This window comes from Dendrobates tinctorius, unplaced genomic scaffold (assembly GCF_039654945.1).
Source record: "Dendrobates tinctorius isolate UK_male_01 unplaced genomic scaffold, ASM3965494v1 ptg000079l, whole genome shotgun sequence".
Taxonomy (NCBI): Eukaryota; Metazoa; Chordata; class Amphibia; order Anura; family Dendrobatidae; genus Dendrobates; species Dendrobates tinctorius.
The window spans coordinates 25139561-25164947 of NW_027361747.1; the positions used below are offsets into that span (position 1 = coordinate 25139561).

At 45.4% G+C, this 25387-nt stretch overlaps 1 protein-coding gene across 3 annotated transcripts in view; it reads left to right on the forward strand.

Moving 5' to 3' along the window:
- Positions 1–25387, forward strand: part of TUSC3 (tumor suppressor candidate 3) — a 523143-nt gene that overhangs the window by 247489 nt on the left and 250267 nt on the right. For all 3 annotated transcript variants that reach the window (XM_073583599.1, XM_073583600.1, XM_073583601.1), the window contains exon 2: positions 3015–3184. In XM_073583599.1, coding sequence (XP_073439700.1) covers positions 3015–3184 — 170 coding nt within the window. The remainder of the gene's footprint in view (positions 1–3014; positions 3185–25387) is intronic.

Sequence of the window (25387 nt, forward strand, 5' to 3'; positions counted from 1 at the left end):
GCTCTCCAAATGCAACCTGACATTCACAATCTATTCCAGACAATTTTGCACTCCAAAAGTCAAATAGCTTTCCTTCCGTTCTGAGCTCTAATGAGCGCCCAAGCAGTAGTTTTCCACCACATATCGGGTCTGAGTAGGATCAGGAGAAGTTGTGCAACAAATTGTTTCATGCCCTTGTCACCCATGTATGCATGGTGGGGAGAACACCGTATCTCACTGGTGTCTGCACAGAACGCTGAAGCCAATAGAAGAGCAAAATAGGTACTGTATGATTGCGCTATTGCAGGGTGCAGGCCCGTGATTTCGGCATCACCACTACATGGCGCTGTGATGCTGATGAGAGGTGGGCTTTATGATAATGATGACAGGAGGCAGAGATTTTCTCCAGGCACCGTGCGCCCTGGAGCCTGGAAAAAAATCATTAGCATACAGAAGTAAAATATGATTTCTCAACAAGAAGACCACTAATATGAGGCATTCAGGCAAGACTAGTTTAACCATTCTATCACCTGTATGTCCATATTAATAGGTTATATATGTCCCAGGGGAACGTCAGATTCCCTTTTACCCCTTACTGCCATTGGACGGAATAGTACGTCCATTGGCAGTACCCCCGATTTGATGAGGGCTCTGGCAGTGAGCCCGCATCAAAGTCGGGACATGTCAGCTATTTTGAAAAGCTGACGAGCCCGCAATAGGTGCGGGTGGAATGGCAATTCACCTGTGCCTATTAACTAGTTAAATGCCGCTGTCAAACACTGACAGCCGCATTTAACGCGCGCTTCCGGCCATCGGGCAGGAAATACGCACACCGCTGACCCCCGTCACGTGATCGGAGGTCTTCGGTGCAATGGCATAGCAACCAGTGGTCTCTTTGAGACCTCTATGGTTGTTGATGCCGGATTGCTATGAGCGCCACCCTGTGGTCGGCGCTCATAGCAATGTAGTTATTCTACTACACACAGGCGATGTGAGCATTGCCTTTATGTAGCAGAGGCGGTCAAGTTGTGGCAGCTTCTAGCCTCCCATGGAGGCTGTTGAAGCATGCCAAAAGGAAAAAAATAGTTTTAAAAATATATAAAAAAAATTATAAAAGTTTAACCCTGCCATTCTGTTCGGTCAAAAATGACCGTTTTTGAACTTTGATATTTTTTTAAAAATTCATTATGCGGTTCTGAAACTTGTGGTTACTTCTATTTTCCTAATTTGAGGGGTTCTTTCTAAGGGTGCTTTTTTTTTTTTGGTTTAGTTTTTGCGCCACATTTTTTTTTACACTTGTACTGTTCCGGTCAAAAATAACCGAATAGCATTTTATGCTAATTTCAGCCATTTTTTGAGTAAAGCAAATGAGTTATAATTTCTTTTGAGACTACTTATTGCATCTACTATTGTTTATGAAGTAAACAGTTGCTTTAGGTGCAGATTTACACATGCTTTCAGTACAAACCATACGGATTGGCTTTCAGTACAGTTCTGTGCAATTTTTTTTCTCTGTATGTTATTGACCCTGCTTTTCCTCTAAAAATAAATAAATTCAGTTGTCATGTCAGTTGTTTTTTTTTTAAATTTTTTTTCTTATTTTTACTATTTTTTTCAAAAAGTTTGCATGCATTTTATACTATAGTTAATTTTAGTTATAGTTAGTTATAGTTGTTATAGTAGCAGTAGTAGTAGTTGTTTTAGTTAGTTAGTTAAGCTCAAATTTGTAATTTCTGTGCAGAATTCAATAAGCCCTTGTAACCTTTATAAACACAAAATAAATAAAAAAATTGAGTTTTTTACGTATTTTTTTTTATAATGACCAACCATGTTCACATACAGTATAATAATGCAACAGGTATTCAAAAAAAATTTTTTAAGTAGCTTAAACAGCATTTCAATAGGTCCGGTCAAAAATGACCGGAGCAGTACAAGTGTATAGTGGAAACGAACAGAACAGCAGGGTTAAATCACACCCCCTTCTCCCCATTCAAAATAAAACAATAAAAAAAATCACGCATACACATATTTGGTATCGTTGTGTTCAGAATCGTCCGATCTATCAATAAAAATAACCTGATCACTAAATTGCGTAGCGAGAGAAAAATTGAAACGCCAGAGTTACATTTTTTTGGTCGCCGTGACATTGCATTAAAATGCAATAACAAGCGATCAAAAAACGTATCTGCACAAACATGATATCATTAAAAACGTCAGCTTGGCGTGCAAAAGATAAGCCCTCACCCGACCCGAGATCACGAAGAATGGAGGCACTAAGGGTCTCAGAAAATGGTGCAATTTGTTTTTTATTAGCAATTTTTTTTCACCATTTAGATAAAAATGAACCTAGGCATGTTAGGTGTTTGTGAACTGATAATGACCTGGAGAATCATAATGGTAGGTCAGTTTTAGAATTTAGTGAACCTAGCAAAAAAGCCAAACAAAAAAACAGTGTAGGATTGCACTTTATTTGCAAATTCACCGCACTTGGAATTCTTTTCCCATTTTCGAGTACAAGACATGGTAAAACCAATGATGTTATTCAAAAGTACAACTCGTCCCGCAGAAAACAAGCCCCCACATGGCCGTATTGACGGAAAAATAAAAAAATTTTGGCTCTGGATAGAAGGGGAGCAAAAAACAAAAATGCAAAACTGAAAAAAGCACTGGGGGTTAATGTTGAATCTGTTAAAGAACAGTTTACCACAAAGAAAAATGGATTTATCCATCCTACTTGATGCTACCGATGTTGATTTGTTATTTTAACTAATTGACCTCTATAAGACAGAGACTGGTTTTATATGTCTGAAATTGTCTAGGGGGTAAGATGATTAGTAGAAATAAACAGTTACACTTTCTTGACAATTTTTTCTTTATTTTTAGGTTATTTTCTGAAACATATAGATCTCCAAATCAGTGACAGTATTTATGTTAGTAAATCTTAGGGCTATAATTATTTTCTTATTATTTTGTAAAGTTTTCATCATGCTGTAACTTTTCAGTTCTCCATTTTGCTATTTTTTTTTTTTTTTTAGAATCTCTTAAGTGAAAAAGTGGAACAGATGATGGAATGGAGCTCCCGGCGATCTGTCATTCGTATGAATGGTGACAAGTTCAGAAGATTTGTAAAGGCACCACCACGAAATTATTCTGTTATCGTGATGTTCACCGCCCTTCAACCTCAGAGACAATGTTCTGTATGTAGGTGAGTAGATTATTTTTGTAAGAAATATCCTATATGATGACTGGTTATCGCTCAGTGTTTATGTGTAGAGTTGAGCGATACCAGCCGATACTTGAAAATATCGGATCGGAATGGATCGGCCGATCTTAAAAAAAAGTATCGGTATCGCCGATTCCGATACCGGGAACCAATGCAAGTCAATGGGGCCAAAATATCGGAATTAAAAAAAAACCTTTCTTTCCTTGTAGGTTAATTCTACATGAAGAAAAACAACTAAGAATAATGTAGAATGTATTGTGGGAGGTGGAGGAGACATTAAAGCCATAGAGGTTTAGCCCAATCAAATGGAATAGCAGGAATTAAACTTTTTTTTTAAAGATGTTAGGAGTTACAAAGATATTGACTATGTTAGCCTCATTTATATTTTGCCAGACATGTATGTCTTCTTCTTCTTTCTTCTTTCTTCTTCTTCTTCTTCTACTTCCTTTTTTTACATTCTTCTTCTTCTTCTTCTACTTCCTTTTTTTACATTCTTCTTCTTCTTCTTCTTCTACTTCCTTTTTTTACATTCTTCTTCTTCTTCTTCTACTTACTTTTTTTACATTCTTCTTCTTATTCCTTTTTTTACATTCTTCTTCTTCTTCTTCTACTTCCTTTTTTTACATTCTTCTTCTTCTTCTTCTTCTTCTTCCTTTTCTTACATTCTTCATATTCTTCTTATTCAACAATTATTATTCTACATATTCAGCTTCTTCATCTTCTTCCTATTCTTCTTCATCATATTCTTGTTTGTGTCAGGCATTCCTGTAGTTGTTATCTAGAAAAGTTAGAAGTTTACACCTTCCGTTCTGCCTGTCACAAAAGATTTACAACAGGATTTGTCCGCGTTCAGTTTGGCCTGCAGCAGCAGGCCTTTTCCAGGGGCACCACGAGGAGGAACGGACTCACCCCCATACACTGCTTAGTCTTCTTCTGCTTATAAATAAGATAATATCATTTGCTCAGAGTATTAGTCTTATGCTTAATGTTCTTCTGCTTTGTTTTTTTTATGCTTCTTTGTCTTCTCTCTCTTGCTGTTCTGCATCTTGGTGGTTGTCTTCCTGTTCTTTGTCCTCTTGAACCAGCTGACGGTACTGGCACCCGGAGGGGCAGCAGAAGGAACAAGAGCCAATGGCACTACCGAGGACCAGCTGACGGTGCTGGAACCCGGTTACTAAGCAGGAGGTACCTGTGCTACAAAGCACTACCAAGGACCAGCAGACGTTGCCGGAACTCGGATACCGAGATGGAGGCACCTAGGCCAAAGGCTCTGACGAGAACCAGCTGACGGTGCTGGAACCCGGAGGGGTAGCATAAGCTGCAAGAGCAAATGGAAATAGCGAGGACCAGCTGACAGTGCTGGCATCCGGAGGGGCAGCAGAAGGAATAAGAGCCAATGGCACAACCGAGGACCAGCTGACGGTGCTGGAACCCGGTTACTAAGCAGGAGGTACCTGTGCTACAAAGCACTACCAAGGACCAGCAGACGTTGCCGGAACTCGGATACCGAGATGGAGGCACCTAGGCCAAAGGCTCTGACGAGAACCAGCTGACGGTGCTGGAACCCGGAGGGGTAGCATAAGCTGCAAGAGCAAATGGAAATAGCGAGGACCAGCTGACAGTGCTGGCACCCGGAGGGGCAGCAGAAGGAATAAGAGCCAATGGCACAACCGAGGACCAGCTGACGGTGCTGGAACCCGGTTACTAAGCAGGAGGTACCTGTGCTACAAAGCACTACCAAGGACCAGCAGACGTTGCCGGAACTCGGATACCGAGATGGAGGCACCTAGGCCAAAGGCTCTGACGAGAACCAGCTGACGGTGCTGGAACCCGGAGGGGTAGCATAAGCTGCAAGAGCAAATGGAAATAGCGAGGACCAGCTGACAGTGCTGGCACCCGGAGGGGCAGCAGAAGGAATAAGAGCCAATGGCACAACCGAGGACCAGCTGACGGTGCTGGAACCCGGTTACTAAGCAGGAGGTACCTGTGCTACAAAGCACTACCAAGGACCAGCAGACGTTGCCGGAACTCGGATACCGAGATGGAGGCACCTAGGCCAAAGGCTCTGACGAGAACCAGCTGACGGTGCTGGAACCCGGAGGGGTAGCATAAGCTGCAAGAGCAAATGGAAATAGCGAGGACCAGCTGACAGTGCTGGCACCCGGAGGGGCAGCAGAAGGAATAAGAGCCAATGGCACAACCGAGGACCAGCTGACGGTGCTGGAACCCGGTTACTAAGCAGGAGGTACCTGTGCTACAAAGCACTACCAAGGACCAGCAGACGTTGCCGGAACTCGGATACCGAGATGGAGGCACCTAGGCCAAAGGCTCTGATGAGAACCAGCTGACGGTGCTGGAACCCGGAGGGGTATCAGAAGTTACCTCTGAAAAGCAAAGTTGGCATGCCGCAAGCTGGCCGCAGTTACCGAATCACACAGTCCTACAGGGGGTGCTTGTCCTACTGGCACTATGGAACAAACCTTTCTTACCAGAACCCGCAGTCCACATAGGAAGCACCTAAACTGCTGGCACCCTAGCCTCGGCTAACCCAACCGCAACACGACATGGCAACTTGGGGTGGCAAACTGACATTGACACTTCCCGGAAACAGCAGGCAGGGCTGGAACCAAGCTGGGCAGGAGGGAGTACCCGTGCCAAAGTCAGTTATGAGCAGCAACTGGCGATGTTGGAGCCCAGGACAAGCACTTAGCAGGCTGAGGCCTGATGTGCTGTCAATTGGGAGGCAGCAGGACAGATTGCCATCAAAACAGCAGGGGAACAGCTGACGTTACTGAACCCCACAAATACAGGAGCTAGTGTTTTACTCTGTGAAGACGGCACTTCCGAGCAACAACTGGCTGTGTTGAAGCCCAGGGACAAGCACGGAGCAGGCTGAGGCTGCATTGAAGAAATTTTAAGATCGGTTGTAGACTACTAATTTGAACCAAGCTCCACTTAGGCCTGTGGCTTCACTGATTTTCGTATTTCCCCTGTCCTCCAACCCCGCCAGTTACAGCTCCGAAGTGGCGTCTGCACAATCCACACTTGTTCCTGTGTTACAGGTGTTCAGTCCGGTCAGTTAATCCCCTGATGTGTGTCCGGCAATGTCGCCTGCTCTGTCCACATTACCATAATGGGAATGTGGACAGAGCAGGCGACATTGCCGTACACACATCAGGGGATTAACTGACCGGACTGAACACCTGTAACACAGGAACAAGTGTGGATTGTGCAGACGCCACTTCGGAGCTGTAACTGGCAGGGTTGGAGGACAGGGGAAATACGAGAGACAGTGGAGCCACAGGCCTAATTGGAGCACGGTTAAAAATCAGTAGTGGTACGACTGTGTAGGCAGCAGGAGACTTTGCCATCCACACAGCAGGGGATCAGCTGACATTACTGAACCCCACTGAGACACGGGAGCAAGTATCTCTTTCCGTGTGGACGGCACTTCCGAACTACAACTGGCTGTGTTGAAGCCCAAGAAATAGGAGGGTGTAGGCAGAGGCCTACTGTATTTTGAATGAGGTGACAGCAGGAGAGACTGCCATCCACACAGCAGGGGATCAGCTGACATTACTGAACCCCACTGAGACACGGGAGCAAGTATCTCTTTCCGTGTGGACGGCACTTCCGAACTACAACTGACTGTGTTGAAGCCCAGGAAATAGGAGGGTGTAGGCAGAGGCCTACTGTATTTTGAATGAGGTGACAGCAGGAGAGACTGCCATCCACACAGCAGGGGATCAGCTGACATTACTGAACCCCACTGAGACACGGGAGCAAGTATCTCTTTCCGTGTGGACGGCACTTCCGAACTACAACTGGCTGTGTTGAAGCCCAGGAAATAGGAGGGTGTAGGCAGAGGCCTACTGTATTTTGAATGAGGTGACAGCAGGAGAGACTGCCATCCACACAGCAGGGGATCAGCTGACATTACTGAACCCCACTGAGACACGGGAGCAAGTATCTCTTTCCGTGTGGACGGCACTTCCGAACTACAACTGGCTGTGTTGAAGCCCAGGAAATAGGAGGGTGTAGGCAGAGGCCTACTGTATTTTGAATGAGGTGACAGCAGGAGAGACTGCCATCCACACAGCAGGGGATCAGCTGACATTACTGAACCCCACTGAGACACGGGAGCAAGTATCTCTTTCCGTGTGGACGGCACTTCCGAACTACAACTGGCTGGGTTGAAGCCCAGGAAATAGGAGGGTGTAGGCAGAGGCCTACTGTATTTTGCATGAGTTTACAGCAGGAGAGACTGCCATCCACACAGCAGGGGATCAGCTGACGTTACTGAACCCCACTGAGACACGGGAGCAAGTATCTCTTTCCGTGTGGACGGCACTTCCGAACTACAACTGGCTGTGTTGAAGCCCAGGAAATAGGAGGGTGTAGGCAGAGGCCTACTGTATTTTGAATGAGGTGTCAGCAGGAGAGACTGCCATCCACACAGCAGGGGATCAGCTGACATTACTGAACCCCACTGAGACACGGGAGCAAGTATCTCTTTCCGTGTGGACGGCACTTCCGAACTACAACTGGCTGTGTTGAAGCCCAGGAAATAGGAGGGTGTAGGCAGAGGCCTACTGTATTTTGAATGAGGTGACAGCAGGAGAGACTGCCATCCACACAGCAGGGGATCAGCTGACATTACTGAACCCCACTGAGACACGGGAGCAAGTATCTCTTTCCGTGTGGACGGCACTTCCGAACTACAACTGGCTGTGTTGAAGCCCAGGAAATAGGAGGGTGTAGGCAGAGGCCTACTGTATTTTGAATGAGTTTACAGCAGGAGAGACTGCCATCCACACAGCAGGGGATCAGCTGACGTTACTGAACCCCACTGAGACACGGGAGCAAGTATCTCTTTCCGTGTGGACGGCACTTCCGAACTACAACTGGCTGTGTTGAAGCCCAGGAAATAGGAGGGTGTAGGCAGAGGCCTACTGTATTTTGAATGAGGTGACAGCAGGAGAGACTGCCATCCACACAGCAGGGGATCAGCTGACATTACTGAACCCCACTGAGACACGGGAGCAAGTATCTCTTTCCGTGTGGACGGCACTTCCGAACTACAACTGGCTGTGTTGAAGCCCAGGAAATAGGAGGGTGTAGGCAGAGGCCTACTGTATTTTGAATGAGGTGACAGCAGGAGAGACTGCCATCCACACAGCAGGGGATCAGCTGATGTTACTGAACCCCACTGAGACACGGGAGCAAGTATCTCTTTCTGTGTGGACGGCACTTCCGAACTACAACTGGCTGTGTTGAAGCCCAGGAAATAGGAGGGTGTAGGCAGAGGCCTACTGTATTTTGAATGAGGTGACAGCAGGAGAGACTGCCATCCACACAGCAGGGGATCAGCTGACATTACTGAACCCCACTGAGACACGGGAGCAAGTATCTCTTTCCGTGTGGACGGCACTTCCGAACTACAACTGGCTGTGTTGAAGCCCAGGAAATAGGAGGGTGTAGGCAGAGGCCTACTGTATTTTGAATGAGTTTACAGCAGGAGAGACTGCCATCCACACAGCAGGGGATCAGCTGACGTTACTGAACCCCACTGAGACACGGGAGCAAGTATCTCTTTCCGTGTGGACGGCACTTCCGAACTACAACTGGCTGTGTTGAAGCCCAGGAAATAGGAGGGTGTAGGCAGAGGCCTACTGTCTTTGTAATGCGGAGACAGCAGGAGAGACTGCCATCTCCACAGCAGGGGATCAGCTGGCAATGATGAACCCCACTAACACTTGAACGAATGTGTTTGGCTCTGTGGAGACGACACTTCTGAACACCAACTGACGCTGTTGGAGCCCAGGATTAGGCGAGGAGCAGGCTGGGGCCTACTGGATTTTGGCAGGTGAAGGCAGCAGGAGACTTGCCATCTCCACAGCAGGGGAACAGCTGGCAGTGCTGAACCCCACTAACACTCTAACGAATGTGTTTGGCTCTGTGGAGACGACACTTCTGAACACCAACTGACGCTGTTGGAGCCCAGGATTAGGCGAGGAGCAGGCTGGGGCCTACTGGATTTTGGCAGGTGAAGGCAGCAGGAGACTTGCCATCTCCACAGCAGGGGAACAGCTGGCAGTGCTGAACCCCACTAACACTCTAACAAAGGTGTTTGGCTCTGTGGAGACGACACTTCTGAACACCAACTGACGCTGTTGGAGCCCAGGAATAGGCGAGGAGCAGGCTGTGGCCTACTGGATTTTGGCAGGTGAAGGCAGCAGGAGACTTGCCATCTCCACAGCAGGGGAACAGCTGGCAGTGCTGAACCCCACTAACACTCTAACGAATGTGTTTGGCTCTGTGGAGACGACACTTCTGAACACCAACTGACGCTGTTGGAGCCCAGGATTAGGCGAGGAGCAGGCTGGGGCCTACTGGATTTTGGCAGGTGAAGGCAGCAGGAGACTTGCCATCTCCACAGCAGGGGAACAGCTGGCAGTGCTGAACCCCACTAACACTCTAACGAAGGTGTTTGGCTCTGTGGAGACGACACTTCTGAACACCAACTGACGCTGTTGGAGCCCAGGAATAGGCGAGGAGCAGGCTGTGGCCTACTGGATTTTGGCAGGTGAAGGCAGCAGGAGACTTGCCATCTCCACAGCAGGGGAACAGCTGGCAGTGCTGAACCCCACTAACACTCTAACGAAGGTGTTTGGCTCTGTGGAGACGACACTTCTGAACACCAACTGACGCTGTTGGAGCCCAGGATTAGGCGAGGAGCAGGCTGTGGCCTACTGGATTTTGGCAGGTGAAGGCAGCAGGAGACTTGCCATCTCCACAGCAGGGGAACAGCTGGCAGTGCTGAACCCCACTAACACTCTAACGAAGGTGTTTGGCTCTGTGGAGACGACACTTCTGAACACCAACTGACGCTGTTGGAGCCCAGGAATAGGCGAGGAGCAGGCTGTGGCCTACTGGATTTTGGCAGGTGAAGGCAGCAGGAGACTTGCCATCTCCACAGCAGGGGAACAGCTGGCAGTGCTGAACCCCACTAACACTCTAACGAAGGTGTTTGGCTCTGTGGAGACGACACTTCTGAACACCAACTGAAGCTGTTGGAGCCCAGGATTACGCATGCCGCATGCAGAGGCCAATGGGCAGCGGTTTTTATGGAGGTTGTGGACTACTACTGATTCTAACCATGCTCCACTTAGGCCTCTGGCTCCACTGTCTCTACTATTTACCCTGGCCTCCAACCCCGCCAGCTACATCTCTGAAGTGGCGTCAGCACAATCTACACTTGTTCCTGTGTTACTGGTGCTCAGTCCCGTCAGTTGATCCCCTGATGTTTGTCCGGCAAGTTCGCCAGCTCTGTCCTCATTCCCACTACTGGTTATGGGAATGTGGACAGAGCAGGAGACCTTGCCGGACCCACATCAGGGGATAAACTGATGGGACTGAGCCACAGGAACACAGGGACAAGTGTAGATTGTGCTGACGCCACTTCAGAGATGTAGATGGCGGGGTTGGAGGTCAGGGGAAATAGTAGAGACAGTGGAGCCAGAGACCTAAGTTGGGCACGGTTAAAAATCAGTAGTGGTTTGAATGTTGATGGAGCTGGTGACTTTGCCGTCCACACAGCAGGGGATCAGCTGGCATTACTGAACCCCACTAACACAGGAGCTAGTGTGTTTCTCTGTGCAGACGACACATCTGAGCGACAACTGGCTGTGTTGAAGCAAAGGGATTATAGTTCAGGTGGTAGAAAAATGAACACACCAGCAGACCTGGATACAGTTGCCAACCACTAATTTAGTCTGTAAGAGGAATGGCAAAGTCTTTGGAGATCCAGGCCTTGTTCATTTTCAGAAAAGTCAGCCGGTCAACATTATCGGAAGATAGTCGCGTGCGACGGTCTGTTAGTACACCACCTGCGGCACTAAAGACACGTTCCGATAATACACTGGCAGCAGGGCAAGCCAGCACCTCCAATGCATACTGGCTAAGCTCTGGCCATGTATCCAGCTTAGAGACCCAAAACTTGAAGGGGGAAGAGCCATCTGGGAGTACAGCGACAGGGCAAGACATGTAGTCTGACACCATCTGACGGAAGCGTTGCCTCCTGCTGACTCGAGGCGTCGCTGATGGTGTAGACATTTGTGGTGGACACACAACACTTTGCCACATTTGGGCCATAGTGGTCTTGCCTTGTGCTGCGGCGCTGCCTCTGCTCCCTCTTTGTGCAGAGTTTCCTCCACTGCCTCGACGCACAGAGCTGCTTTGTAAAGCACTAGCAACAATGCTGTCGGGTGGAATGGAAAACATTATGGACTGCACCAGTGACTCTTCGTACTCCCGCATTTTACGCTCCCGGTTCAACGTTGGTATGAGCCTTTGTACGCTGTCCCGGTAGCGAGGATCTAGGAGGGTGTACACCCAATAATCAGCCGAGACGAGAATGTGGGCGATGCGGCGGTCGTTTCTCAGGCACTGCAGCATGAAATCAACCATGTGCTGCAGACTCCCAACTGCCAAAGAACCGCTGTCCCCTGTTTGAGGCGTGACCTCGGCCTGCTCTGCATCACCCCACCCTCGCTGTACATACTGAGTAGAGGTTTGTGTAACTCCCTCCTCTGGAGAGATGTCTTCCTCCTCCATCGACTCCTCCTCATCCTCCTCACAAAGTGTCCCCTGCCTAGGCCTTTGTGAGGAAACACGTAGCGCAGACTGTCCAGAAGCAGATGGCATTTGGGACTCCTCATCCTCCACCTCTTCTGAAACCTCATCCCTTAGTGCTTGCAGTGTTTGTTGAAGCAGGCAGATAAGGGGGACAGTCATGCTGACTAGTGCATCATCTGCACTCGCCATCCGCGTGGATTCATCGAAGGCACGCAAAATGAGGCAGATGTCCTTCATAGAGGCCCACTCAATGGTGCTGAAGTGTGAACGGCGCACAGTGCGACTTGTTTGCGCCTGATGCAGCTGGTACTCCATGACTGCTGCCTGCTGCTCACACAACCGCTCCAACATATGTAACGTTGAATTCCACCGGGTGGGTAGGTCACATATGATGCGATGTTCCGGAAGGCCAAATCGTCGCTGCAGAGCAGCGAGGCGCGATCTTGCCGTGCTGGAACGTCGCAAGTGAGCGCACTCTATGCGGACCTTGTGCAACAGTGCAGCAAGATCCGGATAGTCCCTCAGAAAGCTCTGCACAACCAAGTTAAGAACATGTGCCAGACATGGGATGTGTGTGAGGTTGCCTAGGCCAAGAGCTGCCACCAGATTTCGGCCATTGTCACACACTACCAAGCCCGGCTGGAGATTCGCTGGCCCAAACCACACATCGCTCTCCAGCTTGATAGCATTCCAGAGCTCCTGCGCTGTGTGGCTTCGATTCCCCAAAGAAATTAATTTGAGTACAGCCTGTTGACGTTTGGCCACGGCTGTGCTCATATCGGTCGTAACAGGCTCCTGCTCTGCTGTTTCTGAGGAACTTGAGTAGGAGGAGGAGTCTATGTGTACAGACTGGAGTCCTGCAATCCGTGGCGTGGGAAGAACACGTACAGCGCCACTCTCCAGATCCGTACCCGGCTCCACAACATTGACCCAGTGGGCAGTGAGGGAAAGGTATCGTCCCTGTCCATGGTTACTGGTCCACGCATCGGTGGTCAGGTGGACCTTGCTACTAACGGCGTTTAGTAGCGCATGTTTTATTTTGCCCTCAACATGTTTCTGCAGGGCAGGGACGGCTCGCCTGCTGAAATAAAAGCGGCTGGGCACGTTGTATTGGGGGACTGCCAATGCCATTAAGTCCCGGAAGGTGTCAGTGTCCACCAGCCTGAATGACAGCATTTCAACTGCCAGAAGTTTGGCAATGCCAGCATTCAGAGACTGTGCTCGGGGATGGTTTGCCGAGTAAGGGCGCCTTTTATCCCATGCCTGTGCTACCGATGGCTGTGATGGATGGGAACGTGCTGCTATGGGTGTAATCTGACAGGGTCTCCGGACAACAGTGGCAGAGGTTCTTCCTTGGCGATCCTGTGAGGAAGCCGAACCAGCAGTGTGTGAGCTGGAGGAAGAGGGCCCAACACGAACTGAAGAGGTGGTAGGTGGTGCTGTACGTTGGCCTACGTCTTCAGGGTGTCTCTGCAACTCCAACTCGTGCTTGGTGCGCACATGTTTCCACATATTTGTGGTATTGAGGTTGCTGACATTTCTCCCTCTTTTGACTCTCTGATGACACAGCTTGCATTTGACAAAGCAAATGTCATCTGCAACTGTGTCAAAAAAGGACCACGCACTGCAACTCTTGTGAGCGCCCGGTTTGCCTTTGGAAGGAGGAATGCTCCTAACGGGTGCCGAAGTGGAGGGTACAGGCAACCAAGTCTTCCCCCTCCCTCTGCCTCCTGTTTTGGCCGGTAGGGGAATCTCTTCCTCCGAGCTGCTCCCACCACCTTCCTGTTGCTCACGCCATGATGGGTCAAGGACCTCATCATCTTCCCTCCCCTCTTCAAACAGCTGCTTCTCCGGGGTTGTCTCGCCAGCACCGTACGCACCAGAAAGTGGCAACTGAGTCTCGTCATCATCTGATGCGTACTGAGGTGTGCTGACCATAGGCACTGGCCCACTCGCCTCTTCAGATTCAGAGGGACAAAGAAGTTGCGCATCACTGCATACTCCCTCTTCTTCACATTCAGGAATGCTGCTTGGCTGGCCCCCTCTTTCCAAGCCAACAGATTCCGAGAACAGAAGTAGAGACTGTGATGGCTCCTGTCCATGTCTCTCTGACTGCCTGGGCACTTTGGCAGGTGGTGAAGAGACAGATGGTTGCTCTTCGGTGCTCTGACCCTGAGAGGATGCGGAAGTAATTGAAGTCGATGCGTTAGCTGCCATCCATCCGACAACGGCTTCAATTTGTTCCTCCCGCAGCAGTGGGGTACGTTGAGGTCCTACAAAGCTGCGCATAAAGGACTGTTGCCTGCTAAAACTGGGGGATGCTGATCCACTGGTGCCCGCAGCAGGCCCAGAATCCCCACGTCCTCTACCTGTAGAATCCCCACGTCCTCTCCCTGCAGAATCCCCACGTCCTCTCCCTGCTGAAACTCCACGCCCACGCCCACGCGCCTTACTCCCTGCCTTCTTCATCTTGCAAGACTGCTTAAGATAGGCAAAAAAGTACAAAGGGGGGCCTTAGTGTGCTTATTCCTGAACAGCTGGTTACAGGTACAAGAAACACTAATTTTATGAAGTGTGTGTGTGTGTGGACTAGACTTTAATAGGAGCTGATGTGGCCTACACAAGTTCAAAATGTAGTGTTTGGTGAACTTTTTTTGTGGTTTCTTTGTTGGAAACAAACTCAAAGTATGTGAACAAAGAATTGAAACTGATAGTATCACCAACTTTTTGGAGCTATTACAATGCAGGCAGGTAACCTACAATGCAAAAGATGAGGCTCCAAAAAAATTGGGTAATACTAATCTGGCTGCGCCGGCAGGGCACAAGCCAGAAAAAAAGGCTCCTCTATCTACTCCTATATAGTGTTTGCAACCAACCAATGTTGATGGATACGGATGGATGCACACTAATAGGAGAAGAAAAAATGAGCTGCACTCAAAGACAAATATGTGTGAGGCAGTGACGCACGTTGAGCGTCCTACAACCAGACGTAGCTGCAGGACACTCTACTCAGCGTGAGCTGCACTCACACACAGTCAGAGGCCTCTCAGACAGCCGTCAACAGTGCAGCTAAGTGGGCACTGGCACTGACAGGCTGCAGAAAGGCTCCGCTGTGTACTCCTTTATAGTGTTTGCAACCACCGTAGATGGAGACGGATGGATGCACACTAATAGAAGAAAAAATGAGCTGCACTCAAATAAAAATATGTGTGAGGCACTGACGCACGCTGAGCGTCCTACAGCCAGACGTAGCTGCAGGACACACTACTCAGCGTGAACTGCACTCACACACAGTCAGAGACCTCTCAGACAGCCGTGAACAGTGCAGCAAAGTGGACACTAGCACTGAAAGGCTGCAGAAAGGCTCCGCTGTCTACTACTAGTGTTTGCAACCAACGTATATGGATACGGATGGAAGCACACTAGATTGAAATTATGTAAAAAATGCAGCTCAAAAAATAAAAGATGTATGAGGCAGCAGTGATCACACTGGGTGGCCTACAGCCTGACGTGGCTGCAGGACCCACTCCACAGCGTGAGCTGCACTCACACAGCCCTTGCAGACAGCTGTGAACACTGCTGCTAGGGCAAAGAAGGCTACAGTGGTGGTTTATGTAGCCTGGGTAAAGCACTAGATGTTTGGTGGAATCGCTATTTCTAACTGTCCCTCACAGTCTTCTACAGCAGCCTGTCCCTAACTGAATTCACAGCAGAGTGACCAGAAATGGCGGCTGCGGTGGCTTTTATAGTGCATCATGACATCATTTCGGCAGCCAATCACAGCCATGCCAATAGTTAACATGCCTACATGCCTAACAGGATGTGCCCACACTTCGGAGGATTCCCATTGGCTTAATCAAAGCAAGCAGGCTCATAGCATGATGGGAACTTCCTATTCCGATTCCGATTCCGGAATCCGATATGACAAAAGTATCGGAACTAAGTATCGGAATTCCGATACCGCTAATATCGGCCGATACCCGATACTTGCGGTATCGGAATGCTCAACACTATTTATGTGTCATTATTACGCATAATATAACTGATGTAAAGTCTGAGAAGTCCTCATTGACTATCGTGAATTATCTAATGTCTTACTTCGCTTCTGTGAGCCATCTAAAGGCTTGCTTCTGTATTTTTATAATTGCTTTCCTTTTGTTACATTCTCATGATAGAAGATCAGCACAAACACTGTGTGCAGAATAATTACAAGTGAGTCTTTTGAATATATTTTATGCAGATTTTCCAACTCCAAGCTGTTTAAACTTGGATGGAGCAGATCACGTGATGTATATTTGTGTAATGAAGACGGTGCGACATAAGGATACAACACCCTTTATCAAGCTGTGCAGAATTATTAGGCAGTTTGTTTTCCTCCGGAAATAATCCATAAAAGAGATTTAGCTACAGTTGTGCTCAAAAGTTTACAGAATTTTTGCCTGATTGGCCTTTTTTTCAGAGAATATGAATGAAAACACGAAAACATTTTCTCCACTCATGGTTAGTGGTTGGGTGAAGCCATTTATTGTTAAACTACTGTGTTTTCTCTTTTTAAATAATAATGACAACCCAAAGCATCCAAATGACCCTGATCAAAAGTTTACATACCCCATTTCTTAATTATTAGTGCCTCCTCTAACATCAATGGCAGCTTGAAGTCTTTTGTGGTAGTTGTGGATGAGGTCCTTTATTTTCTTTTGGTAAAGCTGCTCACTCTTCTTAAAAAAGGAGGGGTACGTTTGCTCTGATTAATGATGGTACTGTACACTGTGAAATGGAAAGTGTGGAATGCTAAATTTTGTAATACTTAGCTATTTTTTATATTCTATAATATAAAAACCTCAGTGGCGCTCAAGTATACATAGGGACTCCAGCAGCAAAAGTAGAAAGACAGCAGTCACCATAGATGTCAAAGGGAAAGTCTGTATAGATAAATGAATTACTACTGCGCTTAGAGTCACTGGTATCTATTGTCTTACTCAAATGGATTTGAAGAGAAAAAAAAAATGAAAGTCCAGAGCACAATAAAAGAACCAGGTTTGGACAGAAAACAACAATAAGTAACACTAAAAAAAGTCATATATATCCCTTTGGATGCTTAATGCCAATTGTAGTGAAAGAAACCAAGATTACCTTGTAAAGCAGTAGGGGTTAACAGCCAGAGGGGGAGGGCGGGCTCAGTCTCACAAGTGAACGCCGATTTTTATATTGGTTTGAATTTACTAGCTTGGCTTCGTCTGCACGAACATTGCATGATGTCTTGTTATTCTATTTAATTGATTAGCTGTGTACTTGTAAGGTATTTTAACAAGGACTTGAGTTCTCTAGTTTTTATTCCCTTCTCTTTTCTTTCCCATCCCTTTCCCTTAGTGTTATTTCCCTTCCTCTCCCCTCCCTTTCAACCCTATATTATTACTTAAATTCAATAAAAATGTTTGAAAAGAAAAAAAAAAAGGTGGGGTACTGTTATGGGCTGAAATTACTAAAGGTGAGCTAGTTTTACCATTCCAAGTTGCACATGGACTCAAAATCAACTCTCAAACCCACTGCCAGTTTTTAGAAGACACTTTTTCTTCAAGAATTGGTACAGGAAAAAATCATCATCCTTAAAGAAAAACATGATCTTTATCCACAAGAATGCTCCATCAAAGCATCAAAAATCTCCACTGCTTGGCTGCCAGGAAAGGTCTTAAAGATGAAAGAGTTATGAAATGGCCTCTTCCTCACCTGACCTAAACCCTATTGGGGATATGTGGTCTCTTCTTAAATGGGAGATTTCAGAAAAACAATCGCCTCTCTGATCATTGTCTGGGGACTGTGGTTGGTGACGGCCAAACAGTTTATTGTCAACAGATTATGAAACTCAAATGCCATAGGTCTAAGGGCCCCGTCACACATAGCGACTCACCAGCGATCCCGACAATGATATCAACGTGTCAGGATCGCTGGTGAGTCGCTACATGATCGCTGGTGAGCTGCCAATCAGGCAGCTTCACCAGCAATCAGCATCAGCGACGCCGCGCGCCCGGCGTCGCTGTTTACTTTAGTTACCAGTGCGCTGATGCAGGGAGCTGGTAACTAAGGTACACATCAGGTTTCTAAGGGACGTGCGTCACTTAGAAACCCGATGTGTACCTTAGTTACCAGCTCCCTGCATCAGCGCGCTGGTAACTAAGGTACACAGAGGGTTTCTAAGCACAGCGCTGTGCTTGGAAACCCTGCCTCTACCTTATTTACCAACTGATCGCTGGTCTCCCGCCTGTCACATGCAGCGATGCGTGCTTGCCAGCGGGAGACCAGCGACCAAAAAAATGTCCAGGGCTTTCATACAGTGATCAGCGATACCGGCAGGGGGGGCCGTCGCTGATCGATGTCACACACAGCGATCTCGCTGGTGAGATCGCTATTACGTCACAAAACTTGTGGCTCAGCAGCGATCTCGCTAGCGAGATTGCTATGTGTGACGGGGCCCTAAGGGTTGTGACTGTTAATTAAAAGAAGGGTGGTTTTATTTGTGAGGATATTTTTGTAGATTTTGATTTGTTTGGTTGTTACTCTCACATTAACAGAAGACAATAAACAATTGAGATGTAAGAATTTATTTTTCATTTAACTGAATAACAGTTCTGCACACACATATACTCTTGTAGGAAAGACTAAACCTCAATTTTACTTTCTTAAATTGTCATCAATATCAGATTGGTGGGGTCCAACTGTTTTTTCAAATACATATTCAAAAAATATACAAATGTATTCATATACATATTTGGTAAAGAAAGGTATTTGGCCCATCTGTAGCAATTATTTTGTATAAAAGGTTCTTCTAACTTAGTGGCCAAACATTTTAACCCCTTCACCCCGAAGCCTGTTTTCACCTTCCTGATCAGGTCAATTTTTTCAATTCTGACCACTTTCACTTTATGAGATAATAACTCTGGAACGCTTCAATGGATCCTAATGATTCTGAGAGTGTTCTCTCTTGTCGTATTGTACGTCAGGATAGTGGTAAAATATGTTCTTTATGACTTGTGTTTAATTGTGAACAAAATCGGAAATTCGGCAAAAGTTTTTTAAATTTTGCAATTTGCAAACTTTCAATTTTTAGCCAGAGAATCAGAGAATCATGTCACACAAAATAGTTACTAAATAATATTTACCACATGTCTACTTTACATCAGCACAAGTTTGCAACTATAATTTCTTTTTGGTAGGAAGTAATAAAGGTTTAAAGTTAACCAGGGATTTCTCATTTCTATAACAAAGTTTACAAAACCATTTTTAGGGACCACCTCACATATGAAGTGAGTTTGAGGGGGTCTGTATGGCAGAAAATACACAAAAGTGACACCATTCTTAAAACTGCACCCCTCAAGGTACTCAAAAGTATTTTTAAGAAGTTTATTAATCCTTCAGGTGCTTCACAGGAACTGAAATCAATGTTGAAGGAAAAAAATGAACATTTTACTTTTTGTCACGAAAACTTAACTTTAGCCACAATTTTTTTATTTTCACAAGGATAACAGGAGAAAATGGACCCCAAAATTTGTTGTGCGATTTCTCCTGAGAATGCCAAAACCCCATATATACAGAAAATTACTGTTTGGGCTCGGATGGGAAGGAGCATCGGTTGATTTTTTTAACGCAAAATTGGCTGGCATTGAGAGCAGATGCCATGTCTTGTTTGGAGAGCCCCTGATGTGCCTAAGCAGGGGAAACACCCCACAAGTTACCATATTTTGGAAGCTAGATCCCTCAGGGAACTTATCTAGATGGTGCTTCATAGAAATTTATATCTTTGAGCCGTGAAAATAAAAAATATCCATTTTTTTCCCTCAAAATTTTGTTTTAGCCCCTTTTTTATTTTCACAAGGGTAAAAGGAGAAAATGGATTTGGAAGTCGCCTTGCTACACTTGTAAGGAGAGCTTTAAACTAGAACAACATGGGAAGGGAAGCAAAAGACCAGAAAAAGCCATACACCTGACAAATGCTATTGAGAACTCTGCTATTAGAAGTGGAAAGGAAGAACAAAGACGAAAGAATCTAATTAATAAAAATATTGGAGAAAGAGAAACCAATCACAAACTAAAGTGTTTCTATACTAATGCACAAAGCATGGGCAACAAACAAGGAGAATTGGAACAACTAACACAGGAAAAGAAATATGATGTCATTGGAATCACTGAAACTTGGTGGGACAATACGCATGATTGGAATACAAGACTAGAAGGATACAACTTATTTGCAAGAAACAGACTTGATAAATGAGGAGGGGGTGTCGCATTGTATGTTAGAAACACGTATATCTGCACAGAGATTGAAGCTTCAGAGACTGGGAGTTCTGTGGAAACTGTTTGGGTAAGAATACAAGGACAGAACAATGGAAAGGACACCATTGTAGGCATTTACTACAGGCCGCCTGTGCAAGCTGAAGATATGGATGAACTCTTTATGCATCAAATGGCCAAGTTCTCCAAAAAATATGACATAGTTGTCATGGGAGATTTCAACTATCCAGACATTTGTTGGGAATCTCTCTCAGGCAAAACTAACAGGTCAAGGAAATTCTTATCCTCTCTTGCTGACAACTTTATCTTCCAAAAGGTAAGGGAGAAAACAAGGGGAACTGCTACCTTGGATCTAATCCTTATAAACAGGGAGGAAATGGTTGAGGAGGTAAAAGTGGCTGGGACCCTAGGAGGTAGCGACCATGCTATTTTAGAATTTTGGATAACTAGAGGCGGAAGACCTGTGAAGACTCAGACGTCAAGGTTAGATTTCAGAAAGGCAGATTTTAAGGGATTCAGAAAGAGAATTGGAGGGATCCAATGGCTGGATAACCTTAAAGACAAAAATGTCCAGGAAGGATGGGAAATCTTGAAAAATGAAATTCTCAAAGCACAGTTGTTAACAATTCCGAAAAGAGGGAAGAATAGGAAGCATTTAAGGAAACCAGGATGGATGAACACAGAACTTAAGCACATGCTAAAAAGGAAGAAAGAAATGTTTATAAAATGGAAAGAGGGAGGCATATCTAAAGAAGAATATAATGCTGTCTGCAGAACCTGCAGGGCACAAATCAGATTAGTTAAAGCTGAAAATGAATTGAGGCTTGCAAGAGATGTCAAAAGCAATAATAAAGGATTTTGGGGATATGTCAAAAGTAAAAGAAAAGTCAAAGATGCTATAGGATTTTTACAGGATGAAAATGATGAAATGGTAAGACAGGATGTTGAGAAGGCTGAACTTTTAAATTCCTATTTTGCATCTGTTTTCTCTCAGAAAGGAAATGTAACATCAACTGTTATTCACTGTCCTATTAAGGGAATAGAAGAATCTAGGATATCTATAAACAGAAAGATAGTGAGGAAACACTTAGCTAACCTAAATGAATTCAAGTCTCCAGGTCCAGATGAATTACACCCCAGAGTACTGAAGGAGATAGCAGAAGAAATTTTTGAACCCCTCTCCATAATCTTCAAAAATTCTTGGAGAACAGGAGAAGGGCCAGAAGACTGGAGAAGAGCAAATGTTGTTCCTATCTTCAAAAAGGGGAAGAAGGTGGACCCAGGCAACTATAGGCCGGTGAGTCTGACTTCTATACCAGGAAAGATCTTTGAACAAATTATTAAACAACATGTATGTCAATACCTGGATAAGAATGAAGTGATTAAACAGAGTCAGCATGGGTTTGTAACTAATAAGTCATGTCAGACTAACTTAATTTCCTTCTATGATGGTATCACTGATTGGGTGGAACAAGGAAATGCTGTAGATATAGTATATCTTGACTTCAGCAAAGCATTTGACAAAGTCTCTCATACAATCCTTATTGAAAAAATGACTAAGTATGGAATGGACAAGGCAACTGTTAGGTGGATTCATAACTGGCTTAGTGATTGGACCCAAAGAGTGGTCGTAAATGGCTGCACATCCAGTTGGAAGAATGTCTCAAGTGGGGTACCACAGGGCTCTGTCCTGGGCCCTGTATTGTTCAACATCTTTATCAACGATTTAGATGAAGGAATTGAGGGTAAACTGATTAAATTTGCTGATGACACAAAGCTAGGAGGGATAGCTAATACTAGAGAAGAGAGAGAGAGGATTCAAAAAGATTTAAATAAACTGGAGAAGTGGGCAGCAACTAACAGAATGGTTTTTAACAGGGAGAAATGCAAAGTGCTACATCTGGGCAATAAAAATGAAAAAAGCATATATAGAATGGGAGGAATAGGGCTAAGTGACAGCACATGTGAAAAAGACTTGGGTATACTAATAGATCACAGACTGAATATGAGTCAACAGTGTGATGCAGCAGCAAAAAAGGCAAATGCAATTCTAGGATGTATTAACAGAAGCATACAGTCTAGATCACGTGAAGTCATTATTTCCCTCTACTCCTCTTTGGTCAGACCTCATCTGGAATATTGTGTCCAGTTTTGGGCACCACATTTTAAAAAAGACATCAACAAACTGGAGCTAGTTCAGAAAAGAGCGACCAGAATGTTGACCGGTCTGGAAACCCTGTCTTATGAGGAAAGGTTGCAGGATTTGGGAATGTTTAGTTTGCAAAAGAGAAGACTGAGAGGAGACTTAATAGCTGTCTACAAATATCTAAAGGGCTGTCACATTGTAGAAGGATCAACTTTATTCTCATTTGCACAAGGAAAGACTAGAAGCAATGGGATGAAACTGAATGGGAGGAGACACAGATTAGATATTAGAAAAAACTTTTTGACAGTTAGAGTGATCAATGAGTGGAACAGGCTGCCACGAGAAGTGGTGAGTTCTCCTTCAATGGAAGTCTTCAAACAGAGGCTGGACAGACATCTGACTGGGATGATTTAGCGAATCCTGCTTTGAGCAGGGGGTTGGACCAGATGGCCCAGGAGGTCCCTTCCAACTCTACGATTCTATGATTCTATGACCCCAAACATTGTTGTGCAATTTCTCCTGAGTACGCCGATACATCATATGTGGTGGAAAACTACTGTTTGGGCGCATGGGAGGTCTTGGAAGGAAAGGAGTGACTGTTTGGACTGCAGACTTTGATGGAGTGGTCTGCACGGGCCATGTCACGTTTGAAGAGCTCTTGATGTGCCCAAACAGTGGGAATCCCCCACAAGTGAACCATTTTGGAAACTACACCACTCAAGCAATTTATTTAGAGGAATGCTTTTATAGTAATGATAATAATGCTTTTGGTTTTACTGGTGTATAAATTTATAATATGGTGTTATTTGTAAGTTGTGAGGAGTACATCAGATTATAAAAGTGTGTTGTGTCAACAGGGTAAAAACAAATGTTATGAATTTGTGGACGTGTGGTATGCTTTGAAGCAATCTTTAATGTAAATGCCCAGTTTCTCAGGACAGCTTTCACAATGGTGAATTGTGTATTTTCAGATTGCCCTCTTGGATCATACTCTGCACCTTTTTTGTGTTCTTTCCTTCTTTACTGTTTGGGGAACCTCTGCTGGAATATGTTGACCTGGGACAATCCCGTCACTATCAGTTTCAGAAGCACTGGGACCCTCACCCTGAGTGCCAAACTTAGGGCCTTGATGACTACCTCCTGAAACTGAAGGAAGGTTCCTGTATTAGCTGCAGAACAAAACAGCACAAATGCATTTGACAGTGCCATCTGTACAATGTGCAAGCCAATTTTTTGTACTATACTTTGGCTTTCTGCTTGGCACTGTATGGTTTGAGGACATGATCTGCGAGATCTACACCCCCCATGTACTTATTATAATCTAAGATACAATCTGGCTTTGTGAATTGTGTTGTGTTACCTCGGTCAGTGACAAGGAAGCTGTTCTCACGGTGTATGGTGGTCAAGATAAGCACATCCCTCTTGTCCTTATACTTGATGACCAGCATGTTTTCTCTGCATTGGGCTCTGCTGTCACCTTTTCTTTGCAGTTGCCCAATTAGCGGTTTAGGGAGTGGGTGCAGCAGTTCCCACACAATTTTCCCACTCACCACCAGGACTGGGAGGTATTCAGGGGGGGTCAATCTGGGTGTTCTTCCCATAAATCTATGGGTGTACCCTGTCGTACTCTTGCACAGTTTAGTTCCATACCTGGCCCTCTCACTGGGCAGGTATTGTCGGAATTTTAGCCTCCCTTTGAAATGAACCAGAGATTCATAAAATAGCGATGTCCCTTTCTGGTGGATTGGGCCATTTTTATTTTATTCTTCATAACACTGGGGATGTGTGTGTAAGTGTTGCTTTTACACTTGTATTGTGTGGAGCTTTTGTAAATGGTATTATTATAAAAGTAGAAAAAAGTAAAAAGGAAAAACCCCTGACGAAGCCACTGCGGGTGGCGACACGCGTCGGGCATACATTGCACTTGGCTCTACTCCATATGGGTCTTTATATGTAGTACTATTTCCCTCATGGAATCTAACATGAGTGTTTTTTCTAGCCTGTGGTTCTAACACCTGTATATCTGAACAGCTATCCAAGTGGTAACTAACTATCATGACCTCATTCCTGAACCCATATGCACTCCATCTGCATGTATCTTTGTGATCTCAGTGACTCATTGTTCCATTTTGTCACTGTTCATATATATTTCTAGTGTGTATGGCTCTTGTGATTATTTGTCATCTTGCTGACTTTTGCCTTGCAGGGTTCAGAGGTTCAGATCAGATATAATATATGGTTTTTTGTATCCTTGGTAGGGCATTTTATACTGTTAACCACTATTTGGTATGCTGTTTTTATGATCATTTGGCTGACACTTGCACAATCTTTTTTGGAGTATTGCTATAGGTTGCAGGCTGTATTATGAGCCTAGGGTTGTTATAGCTATGTCACATGGATGACTTTTAAATGTTTTTAAATGTGTGTGTTGGTGCATTCATGTCCAATAAAATTTGCTTCTAAACGCTATCTCCTGGTTTGTGGTGATCCCCCTTTTATGGCCTATCTTTTTCTTTGTTTTTGTTATAGTCTTCATATATAGGCCTGGGTTGGATCCTGCTTTCTGTATTTAACCGTGGTGCCCCCGCTTTTGGTTATCAATTAAAGTTACTCTGCGCTAACTATTCTTTTTTTTTCCCAAAAGATAAACGGATGTCACGAACAATGCGACATACCCTCCCCTTATGCACATTCTTTTTTTCTCCCAAAAGAAAAATGCTACCTCCTTACCTATAAGAGTTCTTTTACACATCTCGTATTTTTTGCGGCCCGTTTTTGCGGGACTTTTATGCGGGCCGTATTTTTCACGGTCTGCTGCAAAAATCTTCTCGGATCGCCGTTTTTCTGTTTCGGATTAAGTTGGGGGGAAAAATACGGCGTTCCGCAAATACTGTGTACCGCAAAAACATGCTTCCGTTGTTTTTGCGGCACCATTGGTGGACGTGTCTGTAAGCCGTAAATACGGTCCTTAAAGCCATACGGCGCTCCAACGAATTTTTGCGGGCCGTTTTTGCGGGCCGTTTTTGCGGCCCTATAGAAATCTATTGGGCCGCAAAAACGGCCCGCAAAAACACGCAAGTGTAAAAGAACCCTAAAGCTACTCTTTGCTAATTATT